Source organism: Eriocheir sinensis, chromosome 6, assembly GCF_024679095.1.
Source record: "Eriocheir sinensis breed Jianghai 21 chromosome 6, ASM2467909v1, whole genome shotgun sequence".
In the NCBI taxonomy this organism is placed as follows: domain Eukaryota; kingdom Metazoa; phylum Arthropoda; class Malacostraca; order Decapoda; family Varunidae; genus Eriocheir; species Eriocheir sinensis.
Genome location: NC_066514.1, coordinates 5,276,608 through 5,303,688, shown reverse-complemented (window position 1 = coordinate 5,303,688; position 27,081 = coordinate 5,276,608). Strand labels below are relative to the sequence as shown.

The following is a 27,081-nucleotide window of genomic DNA, read 5'->3' as shown; positions in this document are numbered from 1 at the left end:
ACCGAGGACTGACCCTGCCCTGGCCTGCCCTTGACCTGACCCGCCTCACCTTCATGCACGAACTTCGTGCACGTGCGCCGTGCACGCTGACGCTCTGCAGAGTATTCAATTCTCCTTCTTCTTGGGCTTGATGCCAGAGCACCCTTCTGCAAAGAAAAACAATTATAAAAACAATATATATGCACAAACGTAAATACGTAGAGATTAAAAAAAAATTAACACTTCAACAGACAAGAGTTTTGACTTTCGAAATTCTATGTGTGTTCAGTTCGCAATATGTGTGTACCAGCTGTTCAGAATTATGCTACAAATAAAAATAGAAGCAATCCTTAAAAGTCTTGATGAAGGCAAGTACTAGCGTAGAGTCCTTCAGGAGGGTAGGATGTCCTGCCCCCTTTACCATCAGAGCCTCAACCCCTAACGATACTGCTCTATGATTACTTTCTATACATCTTAAAGGAGTTGCAAAGGCCGAGAATCCAGTGCCATGTTTCGAAGCTCTTCTGTCACATGCCAAGACCTTAACTATCAGCTCCGGTTTTATCTTCAAGCAATACAAATCAACGCATTAGTCCACTTTGTCTATCTGATTCTTTAGTTACTTTCTTACATCAGAGGAAGCAATCAAAGGCAGAAACACGTAAAAATCAGGAGAGGGAAAAAAGACCACAAACCCAAGTCAATGCACTAGTCCCCTTTGTCTATCTGATTCTTTAGTTACTTTCTTACATCAGAGGAAGCAATCAAAGGCAGAAACACACGTAAAAGTCATCAGGGGGAAAAAAATCGCAAAAGTAGGCTACTGCTCCTCAAACGGATAATTGATGGATTAGTCCGAGTCAACGCATTATTACCCATTTGTCTATCCGATTCTTCAGTTACTCTCTTACATCAGAAGAAGCAATCAAAGGCAGAAACACACGTAAAAGTCATCAGGGGGAAAAAGATCGCAAAAGTAGGCTATTGCTCCTCAAACGGAGGTGTAAGCTTCAATTGAACGCACTATAGTATCAACACACACACACACACACGACTACTCACCTTTGGAACACAGCAGATGCAGTCACCAGTGTTGCAAGTGCCGAGCCAATTATGATAATATCCAGTGGGACATTGATCTGTGGCAAGTATTCCAGTTTGTATACATATTGTATATCATTATTAATCTGGTGATGTTCAATTAAGAACAAGGGAATGGTAGTGATAATTCAATAGCACGGATTTAGTAAGGTAAGCATGAGGTAAGTAAGGTTAATTGAAAGCACAGTGAAGAGGGATTCGATCGTCTGATTAGTTGATGACTAAGGCAAACTTAGTTTGGGGAGTTTGAATTCGCCAGGATGCCTCTTTGCAATCAGCCACCGACGAGGGCACACCTTCAGACCTGCGCTCCTACTTTGTTATTATCTTGAGAAACATATTGAACAGAAAGGCCAAGAGCAAACAAGAATTGCCAGTCCCAGTCCCTTAACCACAAGGCAGCCCTTGGAACCCACGTCGTATCCCACCAGTCATCTTGCCTGGGACTTGAACGACTCATACCTCAACCCACATCTCCCTACGCTCCGGAATTCTGAGCTAATTGCATGATTAGTGCTGTGCAATTCAGCAGAGGTGGGCAAATGCGGTACTTAGTGCGGTAGTGCGGTAGTACCGCATCACAAAAAAAGGACCGCACTACCGCAAAATTTCTGAAACTACCGCACTACCGCGGACCGCACAAAAAAATCCTGCGATACTTATTTGCGGTACGGTACTTTGAAGACTATCGAAAACGACATTTGCAGCGCGGCATGCTCACAGAATTTTTTATATTTTTTATTACAGTGAATCGGACTCAATCAGTCAATCGGTATCAGTCATCAGGATCAGTGAGGAGGAGTGCTGAGGTCTGAGGAAACTGGTGAATATTTTCTATTATATATAAAATATGATAAATATTAAATAAATTGATTCCAAAAGTGCATTTGTAGTAGTTTGATTTATTATTGCTTTTATTTTGGGAAAATCTATTGTAAATTAAGGCAATTGTACTGTTTTAAGCATGTTTCCTTTGTTTGGATAGCCAGGATAGGCACTGAAGTTTTTTTTTTTTTTTTTTTTTCAGTCCCGCACACCGCGTACCGCACTGGGAAAGAAAAACAAATGGGACCGCACTACCGCAACCGCAATACGCCGGAAAAAAGTACCGCACTACCGTAACCGCAATACTCCGGAAAAAAAGTACCGCACTACCGCAACCGCACTACTGATTTATCAGTACCGTGTCCACCTCTGACAATTTATGTCTAAGCCTGAGGTATAGGAACTAGGGAGTTCAACAGATATAACTCACCGTGATGATAGAATGTCCGTGTAGTTCCCTGAGTTGGGTTGACGCATATGCCATTCTTATGGGCACACAAATAGTCTGGCTCACAGGTCTTGCAACACGTGCAGGCACCGGTGCCACATCCATCATGTGTCAGGTATTCATCTCTGGCGTCGCAAGAATCTTCGTTGATCACTTATCTTCCCGGGTTGGGGCCATCAGCACAGGCGCTGCTGGGAGTGCACTGTTGAGGGGAGAAAGGTGGGGGGAAGGAGTTAAGCAAGTAAAGAAAGGAAGGAATTGATAAATAGGCAAGGGCAATTGTCAGTCCATACAAAGCAACTAACTCTTGAAAGCCATTCACAAGTTATCATATTCGTAAGTCTTTTATCCACATGTTTCTCCAAGCTCTGAGAAGCTTTGTCGTATTCACACCACCAAGACTGTTTATTAAATCATTCTCCTGTTTGTTTATGGCCCAGGCTTTGCTGATCTCATTCTCAACCAACAAAATAGCACACCAAAGATATTTAATATTTCCGAGTTGGATTGCTCTAGGCTTATAATTTTATTTATCAATTGTTGAATATATAGGTGAGAGAAAAACTACATTGCCTTGTATATCACCAGGGAAAGTATTCCGTGAAACAACTTTGGGTGTATCTTTTAGTGTAAAAGTATCCTTGACATCCCGCCTTGCATTTGGAAAAAGAATGGTTGATAACAGCTAGTAGATGTAGAAAGTGCCCCGCTTCAAATACCATCAAAACTGAACTCTGAACTGAAGATAGCCTAGCAGTGTGACACGAATATAAGCAGAGTTAAAGTGCGTGACTCCTACGGGCGCCTGCGTGCTGGCGTTGACTTACTAGCGCACAGCACTGGCAGTTCTTGTCATCACTACAGCCAAGTCGAGGGTTTGGCGACAAGCCGGCACCGCACGTAGCATCAGCCTTGATACACTGACCTCCGGCCTCCGCACAGTTGTCGCTTGCTTGGCAGGTCTTACAGCAGGAGCAGCTCCCGAAGTCACAATCCCCATCACTGTACTCGTCTGGATAGCAGAGGCTGGCGTCACTCACACAGCGGCCATCATTACAGCTTCCAGCTTTACAATGTCCACAGCATGCACCTGTCAGAGGGACGTAGCTCATTGTAAATCAGGAGAAGCTGGGGCCGCAGATATTTGAGGCTCTGCAGGGTGGCTATGTGCTCAGCAAGTGTCAGAGGCAATGCTGAGTTCACGTCCCTTCGCCGTTAATAAACAATTCTCGTCCGACTCTGAATGGCAGAATAAGATCACCCACATAATAACATAAGAACATTAGGAGACAGCAAGAGGTCGGTAGGCCTATGCAGGGCAGCTCCTGTGAACTTAACCATGCCTAGCCTCACTATCTATATGAATTTATGTAATCTTCATTTGAATGCATATATCGATCGTCTTGGCACTCACAACATGACTGCCAAGCCAATTCTACTCACCCACCACTCTGTTGATCAGCCAATTTTTGCCTGTCCTTGTCGAATTTGAATCTGTCCAACAAAATCATTGCTAAGTGTCCTACCCGGCTCTATCTTACCACCAAAACCTTATTAACATCATCCTTATTGAAGCCCGTCATCCATTTATAAGCTGCGATCAAGTCCCCTTGCACCCTTCGCCTTAATTTCTAGAGGATGCAATTCAAATATGTCTGTCTGTCCTCATAAAACAAATTTCTTAACCCGTTGATCACCTTTGTCATCCGCTCTACTGTCCATCCTGCCTTCATTGACATGGCCGTTATTTCTGGGGGGGGCTATAATCCCCACTTTTCTATAACGGCCACTGTTTACTATACCGGCAAAAGGTCCATAAAAGTGCTTTTTTAAAAAAAAAAACTCCCCAACCTGCCCGTGCTCACTTCGCTCGCCATCTCATGAACCTATGAACCCCGCTAGAGTCTAGCACCCCCCAAAAGTCTGCCAAAATTACGGGACTGATTGAGATTGTCAAATGGAGCCTGGGTAGGGGCGGATACAGGGGGGAGGGGGGGGCAGGGGGTGGGCAAGGGGCCCAGGCCCCCCAAAAAATCTCCGACCCCCCCAGAAAATCTCGAGTGTATGCAGATAGTGGGTACAGAACTGACTCGCTTATAATGTGCTGCAACTATAATACGGAATGTGTCGTCGGCTGTAGGCATATGCAGGCGCGGATACGGGGGTGGGGAGCCAGATGGCCCGGGCCCCCCCCCAAAAAATAATAGAATAACTAAAATATTTGTAATACCCATGAATTGAGAAAACATATAATATATTTAAGATACCCCTAAAAAGCTAGAGAGCTGGGGAGCGAAGCCGGCCGCCGCTAGTTAGCTCTGGACGCTGTCCTCCAAACTTTAAAAAAATCCTCCTCTTTAGGTTCCTTGGGCTTTACTATGCGGAGGTGGACGGGATGCTCAGGCAAGATTTCAATTTTTTCGGTCTGATATAATTTTTCACTCTCCTGCAGGGCCAGGGCACAACGGGCACGTGCCCAGGGCCCCGCGCTCTTATGGGCCCCGTACTCATCTAACAATCTACATACTCGTACAGGGCCGTAGTACGCCGTACCCAGGGGAGGGAGGGGTAGGGTGTGTCTGACGACCCCCCCCCCCTCCCCCCATCTACTAAAATGTCCACTTCCTGAGTCAAAAAGAAAACTGGTACCTTTCTGTTGCATTTCTGGAGAACTCAGGATTTTCTTCATTTATTTTCAGTATTTAAGTTACGGAATCGTATATTCAATATTACAGAGCAAGATTTAAAGGCCTGGGAAAAATCTTTGTGACCTCATTCCTTACATGCAAGTTTTTGTCTGTATTAAAACAAATTACCGCCTGTTTAAAAATAAACTAAAACATAAGAACATAAGGGCTCTGCAAGAGGCCGGTTGGCCTATACAAGGCAGCTCCTGTACTCTTAACCCCACCTTACTTCACCATCCATGACTTTATTTAACCTCTTCTTGAAAGTATTTATGGTAATGGCACCCACAACATGGTTGCCAAGTCTGTTCCATTCATCTACCACTCTATTGGTGAACCAATTCTTGCCTATGTCTTTGTTGAATCTGAATTTGTTTACCTTAAAACCATTGCTACGTGTCCTACCTGGCTCTTTTACTACCAAAATCTTATTGACATCCTCTTTATTAAAGCCCTTCATCCATTTATAGACTTCGATCAAGTCTCCTCGCAACCTCCTCCTTTCTAGAGTGCAGATTTAAATGTTTCAGAGTTTCTTCACAAGACAAGTTTCTCACCCCCTGATTCATCTTTGTCATCCTACTCTGTACAGATTCTAACATCTTGATATCCATTCTATAGTAAGGTGATCAGAACTGAACTGCATAATCGAGATGAGGTCTAACTAGTGATGAGTAAACTTCGAGGATGACTTCAGCGCTCCTATTGCTTACGCTCCCTGAGATGAAGCCCAGTACCCTGTTTGCACGATTTTTAGCCTGAATGCATTGAGCCCTGGGACGGAGGTCAGCGCTCACTAAGACTCCTAAGTCTCTCTCACACCCAGACCTGCTTAGAGGAGTGTCATTTAAGGAGCAATTGTGTGAGGGGTTATTCCTACCTACACTCAGAATGCTACACTTCCCGGCATTGAATTCCATTTGCCACTTCCCCGCCCAATCATAGAGTCTGTCAACGGGAGCGACTAAGGGTATTTTTTTGAAGAATACATTTAAAATCGGACAAATACGTTTTTTTCGCTCAGCATGGCCGGGATAGCCAAAATTGCCATGTAGTGAGGTTTGTTTTCGTAAAATTAAAGCCCCTCACCCCTGGAAGCCATATTTAAATGGCCCGCGCTATTGCATCATAGCCTGACTCGCGCGCCAACACACGCTGTATCATACAGTGCTTGTATGTACGTAAAATTTGCATTAGAATATTTTTTTTCCGTAAATTTTGTCATCTGTCATTCCTTTCGTGCCGGATCATAGGGAGGGTGTGAGTTGAGGGAGGAGAGGAGTGTGGTGGAGCGGCTCCACCACACTGGGTAGGGACTGGCTCCACTGGAGCCAGTCCCTACCCAGACAACAACGGGGAAGGGCACGCAACCTGTTCGTTTGTACTCCAGCCAAATAAAGGTCCTTAGAAATGACGTGCAAACGCAAGTTGAGTAGCAAGAGAGCCATCAACATGAAGAAGGCTTATCGAACAAGATGGAGCGGCCAAGACCAGGAAGGGAGCAGTTTCGGAGCTTATGAAGCGAGTCGTGATCCTGCCACGCTCACCCGCCGCTCATCACCACCACCACCTGCTCCACCACCAGCTGATTCGCCACTCCCTACACCGAGTACCTCATCACGCCCTTCTCCACCACCACCTGCTTCATCACCACCTACTCCACCACCACCTACATCACCACCAGCTGCAGAATCATTGCCACATGAAACATCACTGCAGCTCCAACAACAAATTCTGCACAGAGGTGTTCAGTTGAACCCTCCTCCTCCTGATACAAGCGAAACTTTCATCACCGTGTCGCTTTCCCAGCTACAGACACTCATCGCGAGACAGAAGTGCCCAGTACGGTCGTGCAGGAATACCTTGACCGTAACCTCTTCTACAATGAGGAAGGTGGCGCCTTCTGACACCCTCACCTGCGAGTGAGTAATACTTTTTTACAAAGGGGGACCAGATGCCTTAGCATTATCCAGTAAGTCAACAAGGTATACACAATCATATGTGAAAATTTCATGCCAATCAGATAAATACAAATGGCAAGACATGGATAAAATGAAAAAAAAAATCTTTAGGAGCCAATATCTCTGAAAGTAGTTTTTTACACTTCAAAAAATTTCACAAAATCAGGAAAAAGTCTGTCCGACTTTTGTTTGGTACCAACTAAAACTACAACTAAAGGGCAATTTTTTGTATTTATGAAATTTCAAAAATGTAAAAAAATAACGGGACAGTAGAGAAAATTGTAAGTGAAAAAAAATTGCAATTTTTTTGCTCGAAGATAAAACAACATATCACTATTTTAAAAATACAAAATGTAGATATGTAAACAAAGTTTTTTTTTTCACAGCGATTAACTGAAAAATAAAGTCTGTGAAACAAAAAAAAGAAAATTACACTAAATGAGTCTCCCCTATACTTACCCAAATGTCATGAAATTCACAGAATGTCATATATTTACAGAAACAAATAACATACTAAGATTTCAAAGCTATTGGACGTACCATATGGGCAGGAGGACCCCCCTTAGTCGCCCCCCTCAAGCTCATCCTGGAGTCCCTGTCTTGCTGGATTAACTTACTGACATCACTACTAATTCCTGTGTCTAAGTCATTGATGTAAATAATAAATAGCAGCGGACCCAGCACCGACCCTTGAGGGACTCCACTCGTAACACTGCCCCATCCAGATTGTTTACCATTGATTTGCACTCTCTGCTTCCTACCACTAAGCCACCTGCAGGCTGCCTTACAAGTGTGTGGCCTTTTCTCTTCTATATTGATTTACTATGCATTGCAGAGGCCTTGTGGCATCGTTTTTCGTTTTTAACTAAATAACAAAATGTTGGATTGAGCTTATATTCAGGCAGGGAGTTTCAGACCTTCCGCTAATATTCCCGAACTACATTATCAAGGAAAAGCGTATAATAAAGGCTTTTCTCTCTTGAAACGTAAAGGGGGACTTCGGTAAGCTCTCGGGAGACAACTGGCAACATACACGTGGGTACTGAGTGCCCGTGACGTTGCTGTTACGTCATCATTTAGGCTCCACCCCCGTTGTTAACCCAGGTGGTTACGTGACGTTAGTTGAACCAATGGTACTTATGACGGTAATTTTATTGCTTCATCTGGCCTCAAACTGTTCGAAGACTTACTTAATGGTTCAGAACAGAGTTGTATACGATGGTGATGGTGGTGAAATTCTCACTCACCTCCACTGACCCTCGCTCCTACCAACTGCTGTTGACCACAACTACAATGGCTAATATGATAAGTCATTGTCCACGTGGAGAGAGAGAGAGAGAGAGAGAGAGAGAGAGAGAGAGAGAGAGAGAGAGAGAGAGAGAGAGAGAGACCTTGGACAGACAGAAGTCGATTTGCCTTTTTCACTTATCTTACAATTATCCGCTCCTCACTATCACCTTACCCTTCGCTTACTCCTTTCAACTCTCTTATAAACGGAAGACAAAAAGCAATGCTCGCAGGTGCTCATGTGTGTGTGTGTGTGTGTGTGTGTGTGTGTGTGTGTGTGTGTGTGTATGATCCTGAAATATGGTTGAGCTTCTCGTGATTAAAGGCAAATTGAGCCCATTGTAATGCGGCGGTATGTCGGCTTGAGAGACGGAGGAGGGGGATAATGAAGGGGCAGGTGTGGGAGGAGGCTGATGGAAGAAAGGGAGCAGGACAGACCAATTAGATGTCACTTAGAGGCGGGGGCGAGGGCGGGGAGGGGGACAGGCTGTGCCTCATGAGTGAATTTCCTGACAAGTGAGCGCTGTCCAGAAAAGTGGTTGCAGGACTTACTTGTTACTATGCCTTTTATGCAGACGGTACCTGAGGGGAGGGGCCAATTGACGACGCCATAGCAACGTCACGGTGTCATAGTGTTCGGTTGCCAATCGTCGCCCGAGAGTTTACCGAAGTCCCCCTCACGATTCAAGAGGGAAGTGCCTTTGTCATACGCTTTTCCTTGATAATGTAGCTCGGGAATATTAGCGGAAGGTCTGAAACTCTCCCTCCCTGAACATAACCTCAAGCCAACTCTTTGTTATTTAGTTAAAAACGAAAAACGATGCCACGAGGCCTCGGCATAGCATAGTAGGTATTTATTTGTTATTTACATTTTATTGATATTCATTTTCATTGTTATTATTTTCAATTATTTTTGTTATATGTACTTTTTTGTGTTGAGTCAAAATAAACTTCCCAACTTACACTAAAGCTGCGCGTGGCCGCGGTGTTCATCTCCGTCACATTGGCCAATGAGCATGGCGAGTAGTAACCCATTACCTCGGGAGAGGGCCATTGTGACATCCGGGTTCCAACAGTTTTCCTCAGAAGAGAAGATGGCGCCACTATAAACACTTGCCTGCGCCATGACGGGCTGGGGCCGACTACCACCCAGGCCCCTCAAGTAAGCCTACCGGCGGTATAGGCGTAGATGTAAAAAATAAAAATAAATAAAAAAAAATAAATAAATAAATAAATAAATATTCCCATTTATCGGCCTGACGAAAGGGCAGCCACTAAGAGAAAGCAGTCAAGAATTAATGTAAATTGGCGGATTGGCTTGACCCACGTTGTCAAAGACTCGCTCAGCACGAGTGCATGACGTTGTCGATACCTATGCGAAGGCCAATGATCCGTGTCTTCCAGTGGGTCGTGCCCGCTGTCCTACTCCATGACTGCTTCAATATGATCATTTTCAGGTAAATATTCTCCAGTGAAAGAAAGTTAGAAAGTTTCATTTAGTCGGCGCAACATCTGTGGTTATATGCCGGAGAGAGACAGGAGGGGGAAGGAATTATAGGAGAAGGGAACAGACCCCAGGAGACGGGACACAACCCCCGATTAATACCTGATACCCATTCACTGCTGGGTGGACAGGGGCGTAGGGTATCGCCCAAGTTTTTCCACTCCGCCCGGGAATCGAACTATTCTCCAATGATGTCCTCTTCTTCTATATAGGGTTGTTGCAGCCTCACACTTTCTTTCTTCTGTATAGGCCGGGCACCCAGAGCAGGAAGTGCCTCAGGTATTCTTCCGCTCCACACATGTCACATTTCGTTCAGGGTCGGGATTTTCAGACGCTTCAGCCTCTCACCTCAACCATTTCCAAAGGCCAAAAAGTAGATCAGTCGGGTTTTAATGAGAGTTTCTTTAGGTTCACGGTACAGAGGAAGAGTCGAACTACCACCAGGGTCATAAAACTTCTCCTGGAAATGCCGAAAACTCCTATGAAAGCCTTGTCAAATGGGTGAGCTTTGCCGCCGAAAGGTTCGAGAATTTGGATCCAGTTCACTTGACGGTCGGGAGTTTCGCCTTTGTAACGGCACTCCCGGTGTGGGCCTGCGAGGCTGTACATCATTTAGTTAATTTTGTGTCATGTCTACAAGTGGATGTATGACTTGGTGCATCTTTACCTATATATCTGCAAGTGCTCGTTTACTTCAGTGGTTGTTACAAGAGGCAAAAGAGGCGAGGGAGTGAACTACGTTGCAACTTTACGTAATACCTAAGTGGTGGTTTACCTAAGTGGTTGTTAGAAGCTATAGAGAGCGAACAACAGTGCAACGTTACCTACTTAAGTGGTGGTTTACCTCGATGGTTGTTGGAGCCGAGACCAAACTATACTCTGGGGTCCCGTTTCCTCTTTTGGTACATCTCTCTCAAAGCTCCCATTTCGATTATTAAGGCCATGAAGAATACAGACACCAAGAGGACATGTATAAACTGATCGAGGAAAAGGTTGCATCCATGAGTAGCTTATAATATTTTCAAGAATGGATCGCGTAATTGTTGGAAGGGTAGAATGGAAAGCATCTGATGACTTTCTTCACAAGCAACATCTGTGCCACCATAAACACGCCAAGAGTAGAAGAGTTTAGTGAGTGCCCTTCATGAGAACACCAGGCCTTGGAAATCATCAATAAGTATCCACAAGTAAGTAGGATCACAATTGGTTTATGTATACGAGGACAAGTCTATATAGCTGTAAAAAGGTTAAATGGTTCAAGAAGGTGCATTTCTTGAAACAGATGGACGCCCTCTCGACATGATATTCCCCGGGCTAGAAGTGGATGGTGTGTTGGTGTCTGCAGTAAACGTCGACAAGTCTATCTAGGAGGTAAGAAGAAAGGGAGAGAAAAAGGGAGGATAGGCGAGGGAGACAGTGGAGAGAAATGGGACGTAAAGGAAGGGGAAGAGGAGCATATGGAAGGGATAAAAAGAAATGGGTAGGGAGGAGGCAGCCAGGGAGAGAAGGGAAGGAGGGAGGGAGCTAGGAGTTAGTGGATGGACGTACGCTTTCCCGACATGATTCACTCTTTATTTTACTGGTTTGAGGGGCTACTAAAAAAAATCCTTATCAGACCCTATGACATACCGTTTTTCGCAAATATCTTTCAAACGAAGACTCGGATCAGCTTGGTGCTTTGGCTCAGATCGTTTCACACACTCCGCTAATTTTTTCATGCTATTGTGGTTAATTATGTCGTTTACTCTTGACTGTGATGGCAAAACCTGCGTGAGCCACTTACACATTCGAACAGGTGAGGCGTGACGTATTTGTGACGTGTATCCACCACTACCTCCACCCCTGGCTTCCCCTACTCCCATCCCTCCCTTTTCCTCCCTCCTACCCTCTTCCTTCTCCCCCGCAGTCTATCCCCTCGCCCTCTTTCTCCCCCATCCCTCCCCTCTCTCTCTCTCTCTCTCTCTCTCTCTCTCTCTCTCTCTGTCTGTGTACATGCGATGTGAAGCTTTGCACACATATGACTTGTCTATAATGGCGGATAACTCGAAAGTATAACAGCCCCGGGTTCGACCCCTGGCCATCACAGGTTGAAAAATTATAAAAAAAAAGGGAGGAAGAGGAAAAATAGTGACGCTAAGATTCCTCAACCTCACAGAGTGTACAGCTGGGTTCGATTCCCTGCTGTTCCCTCTCTGTAAGCTGCCACCAGGAGGTTGTAATATGGCACAACCCCCAAAGCCTGTAAGTGAGGAACGACAGTTCTATGAACCAGGTGGGGCTGAACTAAACTGTTTAGTCCCCAGACTCTCCCTGCCCTGGCAACACTTGACTTTAACAACTGTCCCACCTGGTAGATAGTGTCCGTCGCTCCCCAGCTTACTATGGGTTGTTCCTTGAGGTAGATGGTATCCTCAGCCCCAAGTTTGGTAGTGTGGGGTCGTGGTTACCTTCGGAGGTCGTGGTGGGGAGATTGCGAGACTGCACCGTAGGCTAGGAAGGCTGTATGCATTAACACAGGACAGACAGAATACAATTTATTAGTTTAATCCTCACTCCCGATGGAAGGGTAGCATGTTTTGGTTAATACAAAATTGTAAATCTTTCTTATAATTCCTAATATTCTTATCGATAAATGCTACACACGAGAGATGACCATATGTAGGTATATACCACAGGGCTACCGCCCGATTGACTAGACAATCCGATTTCAACTTCCCGCATCGGCGTGCATACACAAATAAAAACACTCATGACACACTCAGGAGAAAAATAGGAATAGAAAGGTAAGTATGAGAGAAAGATCAGACTGTTACAGCTAAAGGGGGGGGTGAGGTCACTGTTTGCCCCTCGTCCACCAAGCGGATGCCCCTTACCCGTTTTACACAATTTCCTTGGCTTGGTGGAGGCCTGAGAGCTACATTATATGCTGTTGTGCCGTGCCTAAAGGGGGGTTTCGGAGCCGTTTCTACTCCCATCACCAGCCTGTTGGTCGCGGGGCGGCATAGACTGGACTGGCTCGCCCTTACCTTGGCTCAATTCAGGCACTCATGACTGAGGCCATGACCCTTGTCCACCACTGGCGTCTGGGTCCATTCCCGACTCTCAATGGGGGCGGCTTCAAGATGGCGGGCCACTCGCCTGGCCTAACCCGGGACACTGGCCTTCAGCTGTCTCGCGCCCTCACCTGTGCCGTGGAAAGGTTAAGTCCCGAATGAATCACTAATGAACGCCGGCTAGGGCTATCTCTCACTCCCAGGCACTCAGGACTCTAGCGAGCGGTGAGCTTACCTGTGCCGTGGAAAGGTTAAGTCCTGAATGAATCTCGTTAGGCCGAGCGGTTATCTCGTGACCTTTCCCCTGACGTGGCCACCTCAAGGTTCCAACACTTTTCCTTCTCGCCTTTCAGCTTGGTACATTAATCTATCCTTCCTCTGCCTTTCTGAGGTTGTCTTTTTGTATGTTAATTCTAAATTTATTTTTCCCTTAATTTCTAAGTCCTAACGTATAAATATATATATAATAATATAGGGATTCGGCTGGATTTATATCAGGGGTACCAACCCAAGCTGTGGTTCGTATTTCTCGCTCTCTTCCCTTATCTACTTATGACATATTAACCTCTACGGGTATTGTTTCGGCTGAGGAGAAACTGGATCCGGTAAATAACCATGGCCATGTACAAGGGATTATTCCCAATTTTCCCAGTTGGCTTTTAATTGGCTTCTGCGGTGTTGGTATGCCGGCAGGTTCGTTACAAAAGTATTTACTAAGTATGGTAGGGTGTTTTATGCACACGACCCTGATTCCTGTTCCAGCGTAACTGGATGTTTGTAAGTGCTGTATGAGGTTTGTTTGGCAATTATACACCCTTGAAAGTTGTACGAGTATATGACCCTCCTTCCCACAGGTTACGTTGAGCGTATGATGGGATGAAGCACGTAGCTGACGCTTGATCATTTATAGGAAATTGCGTAAGAGACGGAAAGGAATAACGGTGGAATTGATGCGGGAATTCATTGCAGAGTAAAAACGTGAAACGAAATTGGAGAAATATATGAATAATTTATTTTGATATTTGGAAAAGACTGCCATACGATGTGTGTTCATGTAGATATGTTAAAACGTTATAACAAACAAAAATAGACAGCGAGTATATGATGGGTGGATTAGTAATGTAAATAACTGACCACATAATGTTACTTTAATATTCATCACCATTGACAAACAGGTCATCCTCGTCACCACTGTTGATGCTGATGCAGACGGGATATAATTTCTATTTATCTGCCATTAATTCAAGTCATACGTGTGCATGGATTCATATATCGTGTACAGCGCGCGCGCGAGAGAGAGAGACAGAGAGAGACAGAGAGAGACAGAGAGAGGGGGGAGAGGAATGGGGGTGAAAGAGGGCGGTTGGAGAGAGTGCGGGGGAGGAGGAGGGTAAGAGGGAGGGAAAGGGAGGGATGGGAGTAGGGGAAGCCAGGGGTGGAGGTAGTTTGTGGATGCACGCCACAAATACGCCATGCCTCACCTGTTCGAATTTGTAAGTGGCTGACGCAGGTTTTGACATCACAATCAAGAGTAAACGCCATAACTTACCGCATCTGGCAATGCACAATAGCGTCAAAAATTAGCGGAGTGTGTGAAACAGTCTGTGCCAAAGGAACATGATGATCCGAGTCTTCGTTTGAAAGATATTTGCGAAAAACTGTGTCACAGGGTCTGATATGGATAGTAGGAGGGAAGAAGAAAGGGAGAGGAGAGGGGGAGGGAGACAGTGGAGAGGGAGAGAAGGGGTAGAAAGGGGGCATAAAGGAAGGGAAAGAGGAGCATATGGAAGGGATAAAAAGAAATAGGTAGGGAGGAGGGCGCCATGGAGAGAAGGGAGGGAGGGAGAGCTAGACTTGTAAGGAGGAAGGGAACTATTATAGGAGTTACAATGAATGGACGCTTTCCCGACATGATTCACTCGTTATTTTACTGGTTTGAGGATCTGGATGTGGATGGCGTGTGTGTCTGCATCATTCGTTATCGAGGTGTTGTTTGTATGATCGTTTGGTGTTTCGTGTAGGGATGAATGAAGGAGGGGCTTTAGTTTTTTTTACGTCTTCGCCTGTAGCGCCGGTCTTCGGGGGTCGTCCCAAGCCCGTCATGGCGCAGGCAATTATTATAGTGGCGCCAGATATGCTTGGCTCATGCTGCCCCCCGGAACTCATTTTTGATTCACCTGGACGGTTTCTTCTAGAGTCCGGGTTGATGGGTCGTCTTCAGGACAGCATGTGGGTAGTCTTAGGACACTCGGAGGTGACTAAAAAAATCCCAGGTGGTAGCGGGCGGATTCGTACCGACGTCGTCCATAGCGCGGTGAATGCGGGGCCTGCACGCTAACCACTATTACCGCCGACCCCTATTATTCTTAGTTGTGTGTAGATATTGATGAACCTCAGTTTAGCTCCTCGGATCGAAGTCCCCCATAACATTGCTGTTGTGACTGTCAAAATCAGAGGTGGGCAAGTGCGGTATTTAGTGCGGGAGTGCGTAGTACCGCATCACAAAAAAAGTACCGCACTACCGCTAAATTTTTGAAAATACCGCACTACCGCGGACCGCACTAAAAAATCCTGCGGTACTTTTTTGCGGTACTTTGAAAACTATCGAAGACGACATTTGCAGCGCGGCATGCTCACATATTTTTTTTTTCAGTGAATCGGACTCAATCAGTCAATCGGTATCAGTCATCAGAATCAGTGATTCAGTCATTCTGACTTTTCAGTTATTGTTCAAAATTAAATACTAAATAGACAGACTAAACTACTACACTGCGAGTCTTCTTTAACCCGCGCGGTGCCGGCCATTTCAACCCCGGACCCGTCCGTGGTGCCGGCCGATTTTTCATTTTTTTATGAGCTTAAAAAATCCTAAGCAATTGTAAGATAATGGAAAAACATGCAAAAACTGGTTTAGCAAAGCGAGTTTTTTAAACCCACCTTATATATGTTGGTGTTGCTTCTCGTTAGTGCATATTAAATGACGGTACTCTCACTCGGTTTTACGTAGTTTTTATTAGTTACTGAATCATCATCAGACATGTCTGATAAGTTGATAACATATCCTCAATACCAAACGCGAATAACTCAGAGTAAATCTGTTCGTCACTCAACCCAAGGCGGCGCGCCATGACTGCCTCTGACGATGACTGTACAAGCACTAACATGATCGCCGCTCATGTCCAGTACAAAATAGCCAGCAGGATAGGCAATGAAGTATTTCTTATTCTGACTACCGCTGCCGCAGTACCGCACACCGCATACCGCACTGGGAAACAAAAAAATGGGACCGCACTACCGCAACCGCACTACTCCGGAAAAAGTACCGCACTACCGCAACCGCACTACTGATTTTTCAGTACCGCGCCCACCTCTGGTCAAAATCAAGGTGATTGGTGCTTGTTTGTAGCCTATTGTGCTTTTTCGGTGTTCTGCTTCGCGGTATCCCGTTTCGGTGTTGTGTGTTGATATGGATAATCCCCGTTCGTTTGGGTGTGAGGGTGTAAAAATTAAGTTGGCTGGTGATTAATTTTATATTGTCCTTTATTGATGTTCTTTTTTGTGTGTCGTATCCTGTTTATGGTGCTGTGTTGATATGGATGGTCCCCGTTCCTTGTGAGTGTGATGGTGCAAAGTTGGATGATTCTTTTTATTTATCTTTTTTCGGTGTCGTGGGTTGGTATATGGATGATCTCTGTTTGTTGTGGGTGTACATATGGGTCTAAAGTTGGATGATATTTTTTTTTTTTTTCATTTCCCGTGCTGTGGGTTGGTATGGGTGACATCCTTGTTCCTTGTGGATGTAAAGTTGGATGACTTTTTTTATTTTTCATTTTTTTCGGTGATGTTGGTTGGTATGGATGAGCACCACTTCATCCACCACCACTCACACCTTCACTGATACCATTTCTGCCTCGAGTGTAGGAAAACGGTGCATGGCAGGTATAATTATAAACCTAGGACTTGCATCCATCAACACTTTTAAAGATTGCTTCTATTTTATTTGCAGCATAATTCTGAACAGCTAGTACACACATTGCGAGCTGAACATACATAGAATTTCGAAAGTCAAAATTCATGTCTGCTGAAATGTTAAGTTTTTGTAATATCTCTATTTACGTTTGTGCATATATCTTTTTTTTATATATTTTTTTCTTTGCAGAAGGGTGCTCTGGCATCAAGCCCAAGAAGGAGAATTGAATACTCTGCAGAGGGTCAGCGTGCACGGCGCTCGTGCAGGAAGTCCGTGCATGAAGGTGAGGCGGGTCAGGTCAAGGGCAGGTCAGGGCAAGGTCAGTCCTCAGTCAGGGCGGCGGTCGTGCAGGCGGTGGCGGTGGCTCAGGGTCACAGTTTCACTACTCATGATGGCGAAAATGATAAGGGAAGAGAGGGCGGGAATCACTCAAAAGTAATTAACTAGTATGAAAACACACACACACACACACACACACACACACACACACACACACACACACACATATGGAAGGGAAAACAAGACCAGTTAAATTAAGATTAAGATCGCCAAAGGCAACAGAGGAAATACTGTACAGAACAACAAAGTTAAGGGAAACAGAAGGATGTAAGGAAATATATATATATATATATATATATATATATATATATATATATATATATATATATATATATATATATATATATATATATATATATATAAATAGAAATGAAGAAGAAAGGAAGAAATGGAACGAACTTCTAGCAGAGGCAAAAGAAAGGAATAATGTAAGACCTGAAGAGGAAAAAGAGGTATTTTTTTGGAGTTCTGGGAGATCGTGTCAGAAAGTGGTTGTAATGTGTATATTATAATGTACATGTGAATGTATGTCGCAACGCCATGGCACAGCCGCCCTAAAGGATGTTTATTAACACGTCAGGGCATAGGTTGTGCTTAGGAAGTGTTCCTTGCCGTGAGAACGGTGTTGATTCAGCAAGCCTGGTGCCGCTGGCCGCTCCTGTGCCGGCGAGAAGCCGGCAGATATTAGCGGGCGGCGGGCGAGAGCAGAGGACTTCTCGGGGTGTGCGTACGACTTACGTCTCGTCCACAAAATACTGTAACTATTCTGTAAGACTGTTAATATATTTAAAAAGCCAATACAACTATTTAGTCAACCAGAGAGAGAGAGAAAGTAAATTAAGTGAACTTAACGGCTTGGCTCGGCCAACACATAATACACCTCACTTAAGTAAAGGCTATAGTGTTGTCTCAACCACTTCAATCAACTGGAGAACGCAGGCAACGGTACACCGGACCTGACGTGAGATAACAGTTCGCGCCTTAAACATAAACACTAAAAAAAAAACAGCTAACAAAAAGGCTAACATGGTACATAAGGGAGAAGATGAAAGAGAGCGAAAGTTAGACAAGATTGATACAATTAAGGGATTGAGTGTGATGTACACAAATGTAGACGGGATAATATCTAGTAAGCTGAAATTACAAAACTACCTACAAGAGGAAGAGCCCATGATTGTATGCCTAACAGAAACTAGACTAAATGAACTCATCCAAATAGTGTTTGATACAAAATACAATGTATGGAAGAAAGATAGGGGGGGCAAAGGTGGTGGAGGAGTGATGATAATGACAAAGAAGGAGTTATTGGTAAAATCAGTAGTATATGGAGAAGGAAAGGCAGAAATAGTGAGTGTAAATCTGGAGAACAAAAACAGAGAAAGGATGACGATTACAACAGCGTATGTACCACCTAGAACTAACTCATGGAGTAAAGAAGAATATGAAATCATGATTGAAGATACCATTCAGAGTTTAAGTAGAATACTCGAGGCAAACAAAAGAGTACTATTAGTTGGTGATTTTTGTTGTAAAGAGGTAGCTTGGGAGATGTTTGAAAGCGGTGGTGGCGACATGGCATAGGGGGAAAGATTGTTAAGATTGATGATGGAAAACTTGATGATGCAAAGGGTGAAGGAAAACACAAGATATGGAAGTGATGACTAACCGGCGAGACTAGAGATAAAAACAGAGGAGGAGGGAAATGAAGAGGATGAATCATATAAAAGAAACAGGTTAAACTATTGGAAGGCAGACGTGGAAAATTTTAGGAAATATTATGGAGGGTTGGACTGGGATGAACTAATGGGAACAAGTGAAGTGCAAGAAAAGTATGATATTTTCATGGAGGCGTATAAAACAGGTGTTATGAGGCTTGTACCAGATTACAGACCTAAAGAGAAGGGAAAAAAGGACTGGTTTAATGCAAAATGTGCTAAATCAAAAGAAAACAAAAACAAAGCATGGAAAAGATTGTAAAGAAATAAAGAGCAAAGGAATAAAGAAGATTTTAAGGTAGCGAGAAATGAATACGTGAAAATAAGGAAGGAAGAAGAGAAGGGACATGAAAAAGATATTGTGGAAAAGTACAAAGAACAACCTAAACTATTTTATAGACTCATAAATGGAAAAATTAAACCAAGAGAAACAATTGAAAGACTGAGCGACGGGAATGTGACAATCGATGATCCTAAAGGCATGGCGGAGTTACTAAACAAAAAGTTCCAGCAAGTTTTTACTAAAGAATCAATATTTAATGAACCACAAGAAAACAAGATAAATGTTCATATGGAAAAAGTCACAGTAAATAAAGAGGAGATATATAAATTGTTGGGGGAGCTGGAAGAGAGGAAAGCTGTAGGACCGGGTGAGTCTCAGGGTATATATTGAAAGAATGCTGAAATGAGTTGGTTGGACCGATATATGACATCATTAAATGCTCAATAACAACTGGTACAGTGCCTAAGGAGTGGCGGAGGGCCGAAGTGGTCCCCATATACAAAAGTGGAAGGAAGGAAGAACCCTGAACTACAGACCCGTATCACTGACCAGTGTAGTATGTAAAATATGTGGGAAAGTGATAAAGAAACAATGGACGAGATTTCTAGAAGAGCATAATTTAATCACAAGTAAACAGTATGGATTTAGAAAAGGGCGCTCATGTGTGACAAACTTACTGAGATTTTACTAAAGACTGACAGATAAAATACAGGAAAGGGACGGATGGGTTGATTGCGTTTATCTGGACCTGAAGAAGGCGTTCGACAAAGACTGCTATGGAAACTAGAAAATTAAGGAAAATTGAAAGGGAAAATGAAGAACTGGATGGAAAGTTACCTAAGGGGAAGAGAGATAAGAACAGTGGTTAAGGACATAAAATCGGAATGGAGAACTGTAGAAAGTGGAGTGCCTCAAGGATCGGTATTGGCATCAATACTTTTCCTAGTATATATGACTGAGGGAGTAAATAGTTATATGAGCCTGTTTGCAGACGATGCAAAACTGCTAAGACATATAAGAAACAGTAAAGATTGGGAAGTTCTGCAAGAAGACCTAAACAAGATTTGGAAATGGAGTATGGAATGGGAGATGAAATTCAATGTGAAGAAATGTCATGTTATGGAAATGGGAAAAAGTGAAGCAAGACCAAAATGGACATATGAAATGGGAGATGGTGAAATATTAAAGAAAGTACACGAAGAGAGAGATCTGGGAGTAATAATACAAGATAATAATCAGCCAGAGAGTTATATAAATCGGATATTCGGTGATACGTATAATATGGTGAGAAATATAAGAATAGCATTCCACTACATGGATGAGGATATGATGAAAAAAATAATTACCACTATGGTTAGACCAAAATTGGAATATGCGGAGGTGGTGTGGTCTCCCCACAAGAAGAAACACATAAAGAAACTAGAAAGAATACAAAGGATGGCAACAAATATGGTTCCAGAGCTGGAGGGATTGACATACGAGGAAAGGCTAAAGGAAATGGACTTACCAACACTAGAACAAAGGAGAGAAAGGGGAGACCTAATACAAATCTATAAATTATTGAGCAAAATGGTAGAAGTAAATAACGAGGAGTTACTACTAAAAGAAGGAGTTTCCACCAGGAACACAAGACGACATATTAAAAAAAAAATTGAGAAAGGGAAGATGCTTGAGAGATATAAAGAAATATAGCTTCCCGCAAAGAAATATAGAGGTTTGGAACAGACTAAGTGAAGATGTGGTATCGGCGAGGAGTGTGCAAAGCTTTAAGGAAAAGTTGGATAAATGCAGATACGGAGACGGGACCACACGAGCGTAAAGCCCAGGCCCTGTAAAACTACAACTAGGAACACACACACACACACACACACACACACACACACACGACTACTCACCTTTGGAACACAGCAGATGCAGTCACCAGTGTTGCAAGTGCCGAGCCAATTATGATAATATCCAGTGGGACATTGATCTGTGGAAAGTATTCCAGTTTGTATACATATTGTATAGCATTATTAATCTGGTGATGTTCAATTAAGAACAAGGGAATGGTTGTGGTAATTCGGATTTAGTAAGGTAAGCATGAGGTAAGCAAGGTTAATTGGAAGCACAGTGAAGAGGAATTCGATCGTCTGATGAGTTGATGACCAAGACAAACTTAGCTTGGAGAGTTTGAATTCCCCAGTGCGCCTCTTTGCAATCAGCCACCGACGAGGGCACACCTTCAGACCGGCGCTCCTACTTTGTTATTATCTTGAGAAACATATTGAACAGAAAGGCCAAGAGCAAACAAAAATTGCCAGTCTCAGTCCCTTAACCACAAGGCAGCCCTTGGAACCCACGTCGTATCCCACAAGTCGTCTTGCCTGGGACTTGAACGACTCATACCTCAACCCACATCTCCCTACGCTCTAGAATTCTGAGCTAATTGCATGATTAGTGCTGTACAATTCTATGTCTTAGCCTGAGGTATAGGAACTAGGGAGATCAACAGACATAACTCACCGTGAAGAGAGATTGTCCGTATAGCTCCCCGAGTTGGGTTGACGCATATGCCTTTCTTATGGGCACACCAATAGTCTGGCTTACAGGTCTTGCAACACGTGCAGGAGCCACAAGCATCATCTGTTAGGTATTCATTTATATCGTTGCAATAATATGTTTCAAAAACGCATCTCCCCGGGTTGAGGCCACCAGCACAGGCGTTGGTGGATTCGCACTGTTGAGGGAAGAAAGGTGGGGGGAAGGGGAGTTAAACAAGTAGAGAACGGAAGGAGTTGATAAATAGGCAAGGGCAATTGTCAGTCCATACAAAGCAACCCTTGAAAGCCATCCACAAGTTATCATATTCGTAAGTCTTTTATCCACATGTTTCTCCAAGCTCTGAGAAGCTCCGTCGTATTCACACCACCAAGACTGTTTATTAAATCATTCTCCTGTTTGTTTATGGCCCAGGCTTTGCTGATCTCATTCTCAACCAACATAATAGCACACCAAAGTTATTTAATATTTCCGAGTTGGATTGCTTTAGGCTTATAATTATATTTATCAATTGTTGAATATATAGGTGAGAGAAAAACTACATTGCCTTGTATATCACCAGGGAAAGTATTCCGTGAAACAACTTTGGGTGTATCTTTTAGTATAAAAGTATCCTTGACATCCCGCCTTGCATTTGGAAAAAGAATGGTTGATAACAGCTAGTAGATGTAGAAAGTGCCCCGCTTCAAATACCATCAAAACTGAACTCCGGACGTATGATACCCTAGTCAAGTGATATAAACAAAGTTAAAGTGCGTGACTCTTACGGGTCCCGGCGTGCTGGCGTTATACTTACTACTCTAAGTTCAGGTCTATCTGCTGGCGCACAGCATTGGCAGTTCTTGTCATCGCTACAGCCAAGTCGAGGGTTTGGCGACAAGCCGGCACCGCACGTAGCATCAGCCTTGATACACTGACCTCCGGCCTCCGCACAGTCGTCGCTTGCTTGGCAGGTCTTACAGCAGGAGCAGCTCCCGAAGCCACAGTCCCCGTCACTGTACTCGTCTGGAGTGCAGAGTCTGGCGTCACTCACACAGCGGCCATCATCACAGCTTCCAGCTGCATCACAAGGTTCACAGCACCTGTCAGAGGGACGTAGCTCATTGTAAATCAGGAGAAGCGGGGGCCGCAGATATTTGAGGCTCTGCAGGGTGGCTGTGTGCTCACCAAGTGTCAGAGGCAATGCTGAGTTCACGTCCCTTCGCCTTTGATTAAGAATTATCGTCCGACTCTGAATGGCAGAATAAGATCACCCACATAATAACATAAAAACATTAGGAGACAGCAAGCGGTCGGTAGGCCTATGCAGGGCAGCTCCTGTGAACTTAACTTAATCCACACTGTTTTCTATAGCGGGCTTTCTGTTCTTCACTGTTTTCTATAACGGCCACTGTTTGTTATAGCGGCAAAATATCCCTAAAAGTGCTTTTTTTTTTTAATTCCCCGACTGGCCCGTGCTCGCTTCGCTCGCTATCTCATGAACCTATGAACCCCGCTAGTCTATATAGCACCCCCAAAAGTCTGCCAAAATTACGGGCTTGATTGAGATTGCCAAATGGAGCCTGGGGTAAGGGGTAGGGGGCTGCACCGTGAGTCGAGTAGCAATATAAACTACAGCGTCATTAATAAAAGCGCCCTCATTAACAAAAGACTAAAACCAGCCAACCGTGGACACACACACACACACACACACACACACACACACACAGTCATGTCGCTTACTTAGCGTTCACACTGACAGACAACAACGAAAGTTCCCAAGCTCTCACTTGCACTTAAATGATTCACAGTTTCCGGCAGTGAATTCCCCGTCCTTGCAGTCAGTCTTGCACGTGCCCATTCCAGAAGTACCACACCTGTCTGCTGGACAAGCTGAAAAATGAAGGAGAGAGCAAATTGAACAAGAGCGGCAACATGCAGAGGGGTACACGTAGGTGTGTTTTGGGAGGAAGGTTCGGTAAATGTTCGGGGTGTAGCCTACTCCAGCGATGGGCGCGTTGTGAGAGGGATCATGAAAAGACTGAAGTGTTTTACTGTGAAGATGAATAAGGCGAGTGAGGAAGGACGTTATTCTTATTTGAGATCGGGGAATATCCATAATGAAGAACATGCTTCATTTCAAGCTGAGGTGATGTAGGCACTGCTGCATCATTGCCTTTTGTTTGAACAGTAACCAGCCGCCAGCCGAGGAAGATCCGCTGATGGCTATTAGTGTGTCTTACCGTCCCTGTTACCGTCCATGGCCCTGTTACCGTCCACGGTGTCCGCGCAGCACCGGCAGCCGGCACTACATAAGTTCTCCGTGTCTGTTATTTTGTCGCATCCTTCAGGGTTCCTTCTAAAACAGGACCACCGGCATTACTGCAGCCCCTGTGCATGGACGTGATGTTAAGCCGCGTTCAGACCTGTGCAACTTTTCGTGCGCACAGGAGGCATGCGCCTATTGCATGAAGAGGCAAGAAGAGGCATGCAACGGTGCATGGTAAGGCATGCTTCAAATCTGTGCGCACAGGCCAACGTGCAAAGAGGCATGAAGGCGCAAGTGTCTCCCCATCCAAGACGGGGAGACTCGTGCAACATTCGCCCGTCAACCACGTACGGTTTATTACGCCGTGTTTTCTAATTTTCAGGTCCTCCTTTGTATTGTCAGTATATGGAGGATTGGTCCAATGACAAAAATATATAAACTTTATTGAGGATTATCGATCATCTACTTGGCTGTGGATGGCTTGCTCTGCACACTATAAAGACAGCAGGGTGAAACGGAATGATGCTCTACAGTTCCTCAAAAATAAATATGAAATGGGGACGTCAGAGGCAGTCCTGAACAAAATTAAAAGCCTTCGGTCGTACCTTCGACGAGTACGCAAGGAATACTTGTCGAAGACGAAGAGAGGTTCCGATGGTGATGATGATCCAAAGCCGTCCTGCTTCCTCTACAAGTCACTTCTCTTCATTCTAGATGAAGAAGAAACAAGGCCTGGCAGAGAAACTTTCTTGACGACTGAAAAGAGTACGTGTCCTTCACTCCAGCTGTAAACAGAAAGAGGCATGCGTATCCATCGAGGAAGAGGCATGCAACTCGAGGCATGCGTGAGAGTGCGTGTTGCATGCGTAGAGGCATCGGAAGATGCACGGCAACCAGGCCCAAGGCGCACAGGTCTGAACGCGGCTTTAGGTGGTCAGTCAAGTTACCCGGTGGGCCCAAATACACTTATTCGAAATGTACGTTTGGGACGTGCTTGAAACATGGTCTAATTGAATTACATTTTTTTTTTCATGATAATTTGTATCAGATGAAAACTTACCATTCAATACAGTCCGCTTGTTGCTGTTGCAGCTCCGCAGTGGCTGGTCTCGTTGATCAAAAAGTTTTTTCGTGTCGGCACCAACGGTCCTGGACCCATCCCCTTGCTTCTCACCACCAGCCTGAGTGTTAAAGAAAAAAAAAACTCGCAACCTTACTACGGAGCTGAGCTTCACCCACAATATGGCGTTACAACTGCCGCCGAAGAGTAGCAGCTGGTCTGGACGTTGACGAGGCAATCAACCAGATAGTCTGTCAGCCAAAACTTTCGAACCTGTTACTGGCGTTGTGCAAGAGACCATAACCTGAGACTTAATAGACTTATATCACACCTGTTGTGAAATTAACCAGATTGTCGAAATCGTTTTAGCGTTTCCTCCTGCGGGTCCTTATTTCCTCCCCGCCGCTCTGCCACATAGTCCCAACACCTACCTCTTCCTCTCGTATGTTAGCTATAGATAATATGAGAGGATAAGATAGGTGCTGCAGGGTACTGTTTTATAGAGTGGCGGGAGGAAAAACCCCGCAGAACCATCATAAACACGATCTCCCCAATCTGGTTTCACTGTAGCTGACGTGTGTATATGCAAGAACACCTCTACCACAAATCATACTCACTTTGGATTGACAGACGTCCAGAGCCAGCAGTGTCAGCAGTCCTACTATAAGCGCAGTCCTCATCGCGGCTTATGGTTACGGAGGGAAACAGAAACAGTGGTTGACAATGTGGTATTCGTAGTGCAGCTACGTAAAAAAGTTAGGACATGCAGTAATGGATACAAGGCAGATAAAAAGTTCAATAAACAGATCAAAAGAATAGCTTGGCACGAAAGGCTGTATTGATTAGTGGAACAGGAGTAGCGAAACGAATTTAGTGGTCATGTGGTCAGAGCAACTGAAGGAACTGAACCCTATATAGAGAGGGGAGGATAGCAGTTTTTTGGAATGCCATTTTCTTTTTTACGTTAAGCCACAGCACCAGCACAGACGCTCCTGATGGGGCGTGTTGGACGGGCAAGACTGTGATAAGTCCTCAGGCTTACCTTGCTGATCACACTTTGTGCTTTCCAACTTTTTTTTTTTTTTTTATGTGTGTTTTTTTATGCACTTGCGGCCTCACTTGGTGTCGGTGATCTGTGCGGCGACAGGCAAACAGACAGGCAGAGCTGGTGGTCGTACTGCAGCGAGCGGGCGTGGTCGTGGCGGAGTCGCAGGCCGCAGCAGCAGTGTGGCTGTTCTGGCGGAGTCGCCCTTTTAATACCTGCACGTGGGGCGGAGCGCGGCGCGGCCACCTGTGCTGCCTTACAAGTGTGTGGCCTTTTCTCTTTTATATTGATTTAGGTATTTATTCATGTTATTTCCATTTTATTTATTTTCACTTTCATTGTTATTATTTTTAATTATTTTCATTATATATACTTTTTTGTGTTGAGTCAAAACAAACTTGGCAACATACATTGAAGCTGCGCGTGGCCTCGGTGTTCATCTCCGTCACATTGGCCAATGATCATGGCGGGTAATAACCCATTACCCCGGGACAGGGCCATTGTGACATCCGGGTTACAACAGTTTTCCTCAGGTATACGCATTTATCGGCCAGGACCAAAGGGCAGCCACTAGGAGAAAGCAGCCAAAATTAATGTAAATTGGCGGATTGGCTTGACCCACGTTGTCAAAGACTCGCTCAGCACGAGCGCATGACGTTGTCGATATTTGTGCGAAGGCCAATGATCCGTGTCTTCCAGTCGCTCGTGCCCGCTGTCTTACTCTATGGCTACGAGACATCGAATGGTTGATGCCTTCAGGCACCGAAGTCACGATATTTGCCGTAAGGATACCGCTGTGGCTATGACTGAGAAAATTCACGTTTTCATGAACGTGAAAAGTGTTTCAGGAGATCATCTGAAGTTAACATTGTGTTGACAAAGAGAGTTCCTGCTAAAATCCCATCCATGTCCATTACTATTGTACCTTATGACAAGGTAAAGAGAATGAAAGGTAGGTTCACTAGGGGGGGGGGGGGGATGAGGTACCTAAATTTGTCTCTTTTGCGCATGACGCCAGGTGAAAGAAGGACTGAT

At 44.5% G+C, this 27,081-nt stretch overlaps 1 protein-coding gene across 1 annotated transcript in view; it reads right to left on the bottom strand.

Moving 5' to 3' along the window:
- The window catches only part of LOC126986876 (keratin-associated protein 5-3-like), a 43,887-nt gene extending 18,142 nt beyond the window's left edge, over positions 1 to 25,745 (bottom strand). The window contains exons 1-5 of the mRNA XM_050843349.1: positions 25,619 to 25,745; positions 25,002 to 25,122; positions 23,463 to 23,565; positions 22,490 to 22,775; positions 21,658 to 21,871 (exon numbers count right to left, since the gene is read on the bottom strand). Of these exons, the coding sequence (XP_050699306.1) occupies positions 21,658 to 21,871; positions 22,490 to 22,775; positions 23,463 to 23,565; positions 25,002 to 25,122; positions 25,619 to 25,681 (787 nt within the window). The 5' untranslated portion in view covers positions 25,682 to 25,745. The remainder of the gene's footprint in view (positions 1 to 21,657; positions 21,872 to 22,489; positions 22,776 to 23,462; positions 23,566 to 25,001; positions 25,123 to 25,618) is intronic.
- Between the last annotated feature and the right edge of the window lie 1,336 nt (positions 25,746 to 27,081).